At 49.3% G+C, this 5,086-nt stretch overlaps 1 protein-coding gene across 1 annotated transcript in view; it reads left to right on the forward strand.

Moving 5' to 3' along the window:
- The window catches only part of LOC108788941 (semaphorin-3F-like), a 94,819-nt gene that overhangs the window by 66,084 nt on the left and 23,649 nt on the right, over positions 1-5,086 (forward strand). Inside the window, exons 6-7 of the mRNA XM_018558849.1 lie at positions 217-310; positions 3,506-3,625. Of these exons, the coding sequence (XP_018414351.1) occupies positions 217-310; positions 3,506-3,625 (214 nt within the window). The remainder of the gene's footprint in view (positions 1-216; positions 311-3,505; positions 3,626-5,086) is intronic.

Genomic DNA, 5,086 nt, shown 5'->3' on the forward strand with positions numbered 1-5,086 from the left:
CCTTTTGTACACACTTTTTTCTTTTTTTTTTTTTTTTTTTAAACAAGAAACAGAAAGGAACATTTTCTATTTATTTTGTTAGCCGACTTGCAGTTGCCGTATCTTCTGACTTTTTTTTCCTTTTTAAACAAACACATAGAGTGAAATTACTTTTTTAGTGCTGGCTCTATCCTGGTATCTTCGCTGATCTATAATTGTGTCTTCTTTCTGTCCCAGGACTATGTGTTTAGGATTATATCCGGCACCCACGAGTCTGGGAAAGGGAGGTGTCCCTATGACCCCAAGCAAGAGAACATGGCGACTATCATAGGTGTGTTTATCGGCTCTGTAACCTTATAGGACTCGCGGGCGTTTCTTCTGTGTTAGGGGATTTGCAGCCCCGAATAAAGTCAAAATTGGCTCTGAGTCCATTGAGGGACACAGCTCTGGATAATTCGAGGCGTAGGGTTATGCCGCTGGCTATGTCTCGATTTATCCAGAGCTGTGTCCCTCAATGGAAGATGGAGAACCAATATATACAAACGTGTATAGATGTCACCAGCACCCCACAAATCCTTCCAGGATCACAAAGTGTTCATTTATTGAAGATTCCTCTCATAAAACAAGCGCTTCCGGGGCCACACAGGGTCCCTTCATCAGGCTTAGGATTGACAATGTGCACAACTAACACCAAGCTAGCGCTCTCAGTCTCGCTCTCTCTCTGTCTCTCTCTCTGTCTCGCTCTCTCTCTCTCTCTCTCTCAGTCTCTCTCTCTCTCAGTCTCTCTCTCTCAGTCTCTCTCTCTCTCAGTCTCTCTCTCTCAGTCTCTCTCTCTCTCAGTCTCTCTCTCTCAGTCTCTCTCTCTCTCAGTCTCTCTCTCTCAGTCTCTCTCTCTCTCAGTCTCTCTCTCTCAGTCTCTCTCTCTCTCAGTCTCTCTCTCTCAGTCTCTCTCTCTCTCAGTCTCTCTCTCTCAGTCTCTCTCTCTCTCAGTCTCTCTCTCTCAGTCTCTCTCTCTCTCAGTCTCTCTCTCTCAGTCTCTCTCTCTCTCAGTCTCTCTCTCTCAGTCTCTCTCTCTCTCAGTCTCTCTCTCTCAGTCTCTCTCTCTCTCAGTCTCTCTCTCTCAGTCTCTCTCTCTCTCAGTCTCTCTCTCTCAGTCTCTCTCTCTCTCAGTCTCTCTCTCTCAGTCTCTCTCTCTCTCAGTCTCTCTCTCTCAGTCTCTCTCTCTCTCAGTCTCTCTCTCTCAGTCTCTCTCTCTCTCAGTCTCTCTCTCTCAGTCTCTCTCTCTCTCAGTCTCTCTCTCTCAGTCTCTCTCTCTCTCAGTCTCTCTCTCTCAGTCTCTCTCTCTCTCAGTCTCTCTCTCTCAGTCTCTCTCTCTCTCAGTCTCTCTCTCTCAGTCTCTCTCTCTCTCAGTCTCTCTCTCTCAGTCTCTCTCTCTCTCAGTCTCTCTCTCTCAGTCTCTCTCTCTCTCAGTCTCTCTCTCTCAGTCTCTCTCTCTCTCAGTCTCTCTCTCTCAGTCTCTCTCTCTCTCAGTCTCTCTCTCTCAGTCTCTCTCTCTCTCAGTCTCTCTCTCTCAGTCTCTCTCTCTCTCAGTCTCTCTCTCTCAGTCTCTCTCTCTCTCAGTCTCTCTCTCTCAGTCTCTCTCTCTCTCAGTCTCTCTCTCTCAGTCTCTCTCTCTCTCAGTCTCTCTCTCTCAGTCTCTCTCTCTCTCAGTCTCTCTCTCTCAGTCTCTCTCTCTCTCAGTCTCTCTCTCTCAGTCTCTCTCTCTCTCAGTCTCTCTCTCTCAGTCTCTCTCTCTCTCAGTCTCTCTCTCTCAGTCTCTCTCTCTCTCAGTCTCTCTCTCTCAGTCTCTCTCTCTCTCAGTCTCTCTCTCTCAGTCTCTCTCTCTCTCAGTCTCTCTCTCTCAGTCTCTCTCTCTCTCAGTCTCTCTCTCTCAGTCTCTCTCTCTCTCAGTCTCTCTCTCTCAGTCTCTCTCTCTCTCAGTCTCTCTCTCTCAGTCTCTCTCTCTCTCAGTCTCTCTCTCTCAGTCTCTCTCTCTCTCAGTCTCTCTCTCTCAGTCTCTCTCTCTCTCAGTCTCTCTCTCTCAGTCTCTCTCTCTCTCAGTCTCTCTCTCTCAGTCTCTCTCTCTCTCAGTCTCTCTCTCTCAGTCTCTCTCTCTCTCAGTCTCTCTCTCTCAGTCTCTCTCTCTCTCAGTCTCTCTCTCTCAGTCTCTCTCTCTCTCAGTCTCTCTCTCTCAGTCTCTCTCTCTCTCAGTCTCTCTCTCTCAGTCTCTCTCTCTCTCAGTCTCTCTCTCTCAGTCTCTCTCTCTCTCAGTCTCTCTCTCTCAGTCTCTCTCTCTCTCAGTCTCTCTCTCTCAGTCTCTCTCTCTCTCAGTCTCTCTCTCTCAGTCTCTCTCTCTCTCAGTCTCTCTCTCTCAGTCTCTCTCTCTCTCAGTCTCTCTCTCTCAGTCTCTCTCTCTCTCAGTCTCTCTCTCTCAGTCTCTCTCTCTCTCAGTCTCTCTCTCTCAGTCTCTCTCTCTCGCTCTCTCTCTCTCTCTCTCTCTCTCTCTGTCTCTCTCTCTCTCTGTCTCTCTCTCTCCCTCGGTCTCTCTCTCCCTCAGTCTCTCTCTCTCTCTCACTCAGTCTCTCTTTCTCAGCCTCTCTCCAATCCTAAGCCTGATGAAGGGACCCTGTGAGAGAGAGAGAGAGAGACTGAGACTGAGAGAGACTGAGACTGAGAGAGAGAGACTGAGAGAGAGAGACAGAGAGAGAGACTGAGAGAGAGAGACTGAGAGAGAGAGAGGGAAAGACAGAGAGAGAGACTGAGAGAGAGAGAGGGAAAGACTGAGAGAGAGAGACAGAGAGAGAGGAGGGAAAGACTGAGAGAGAGAGACTGAAGGAGAGAGAGAGAGACAGAGAGAGACTGAGAGAGAGAGACTAAAGAATGACTAATATATACAAGCCACAATGTAACAATATAACGTATACAAGCTGCAATACAGTATATAAAAGCCACAATATAATAATGCAATATATACAATTTACAATATAACAATATACTATATACAAGCAACAATGTAACTATACCATACAATATAACAATGTAACATGGTGTACGTTGCACAAGTCATATGCTAGCTTGTAGATGGGATTGCTCAGTATGAAGTGCAGATGTACAAAACATAGGTAACCCGTAGCAACCAGTCAGATTTCCAGTTAGTGTATGTGGACCGGTGAGCCGTCCTGCTTGCTACGGGTTACGTCTAAGGAGCACGATTCAGATCACAGCTTCCAATTGGCCTCCTCCATAAGGTGACGGAGGAAAGAAGCGCTTATATATAAAGTAATCTCCCTGAGGAGTCAAAGGCAGAAATAAATGTGAATTCTTCGCCGCGCTAATTCCGGACAGTTCCATTGGCCGTGATTAACCTTCAGATAGCTGAGGCCGCGGTATTGGGACTTCCCGGAACAGAATTATTGGAAAGATTTTCTCACTTTGGGTCCGGCTGCTTTTATCCCCGATTATCATTATTTTCTGTGTTTTTGTACAGATGGGGTCCTGTACGCCGGAGTGCAGGTGGATTACATGGGGACAGATGCCGCCATATTCCGCACCATGGGTAGCAAACCTCCAATCAGGACGGAGCAGTACGACTCTCGATGGCTGAATGGTAACGTCTTACGCCGAAACCTTTCTTATCTGGACCCAGAACCAAACCACTCGGATCACTCCTACCCATAATAACGGGGAAATCACATGTAACACTTTCCTCTCTCCAGCGTCTGCAGACAAGGCTCTCGTGTGGTCACCATGAAGCCGATCTCAGATTGTATTGTCTGCCGGAATCTCTGGTCACTGTTGTCTGATCTGCACCCCCCGGGGTCCTCTACGTTCACCCCATACACGCTTTAGGAACACCCGTCTGTCTTTCGCTAGCACCTCTTCTCTGTACTTACCTGAATCAGACATCCGAGGCTGCTCATGTCCGACAGGAGGTGCTCAGATGCAGCATATAGGACTGGTAGCTTGTATGGTCAGGTGCTGTGATCATTGCACCCCCTCCATGCAGCATATAGGACTGGTAGCTTGTATGGTCAGGTGCTGTGATCATTGCACCCCCTCCATGCAGCATATAGGACTGGTAGCTTGTATGGTCAGGTGCTGTGATCATTGCACCCCCTCCATGCAGCATATAGGACTGGTAGCTTGTATGGTCAGGTGCTGTGATCATTGCACCCCCTCCATGCAGCATATAGGACTGGTAGCTTGTATGGTCAGGTGCTGTGATCATTGCACCCCCTCCATGCAGCATATAAGGCGGCTTCCCCGCTGTACATTTAGCTCTGCTTGCCCAAAGCCGGGCTAAATGTAGAAAACAACTACCCGCCCGGCGCTCGGAACTGCATGTCTCAGGCATCGGGAGATAGGAATTCCACACCCCTGCTACCCCGATGCCGGGCCTTGGTTGGCCTTGTGGGAAATCCGGCCCTGAGGACTGGTAGCTGTTCGGCCCGGTCAGGTGCTGTGATCATTGCACCCCTCCATGCAGCATATAAGACTGGTAACGGTTCTGCCCGGTCAGGTGCTGTGATCATTGCACCCCTCCATGTAGCATATAGGACTGTTAGCTGTTCTGCCCGGTCTGGTGTTGAGTTTATTCCACCTCCATGCAGAATATAAGCCTGAGAGTTGTTTGGCCCGGTCAGGTGCTGTGATCAGTGTACACCTACATAAGTCTAGTAGCTCCTAATCGGCATGCTTTTTCTGGGTCCAGTGTCTCCTGGTACTGAACCAGAGACAGCCAGGCACATAGAACTTCCAGCAGACCAGCAATGAGCGCCTCTGTACTTCTCTATACGTTTCCTGACAGGATGGAGGCGGGTCTGGGGATGGTCTCAGCACCTCAGTGATGCTCTTCTATAGACCAGAGAGCAGCCAATGGCACAGGCAGCCGCAATAGTGGATCCTGCCCGCGCAGTGTGGCGGGGAGGGCAAACCACAAAGTTTACCGGTGACATATCCCGTCTGCACCTCGGCTGAGTTCTGCTGCACATCATGACCAGGGCCGGTGGTGCGCCCTAGGCAATACCAGCTACTTGTACCCTCCCAGCCCCCCTCCTGTGGCGCAGCC

The sequence above is a fragment of the Nanorana parkeri genome, unplaced genomic scaffold (genome assembly GCF_000935625.1).
Source record: "Nanorana parkeri isolate BGI_ZX_2015 unplaced genomic scaffold, ASM93562v1 scaffold15, whole genome shotgun sequence".
Taxonomy (NCBI): Eukaryota; Metazoa; Chordata; class Amphibia; order Anura; family Dicroglossidae; genus Nanorana; species Nanorana parkeri.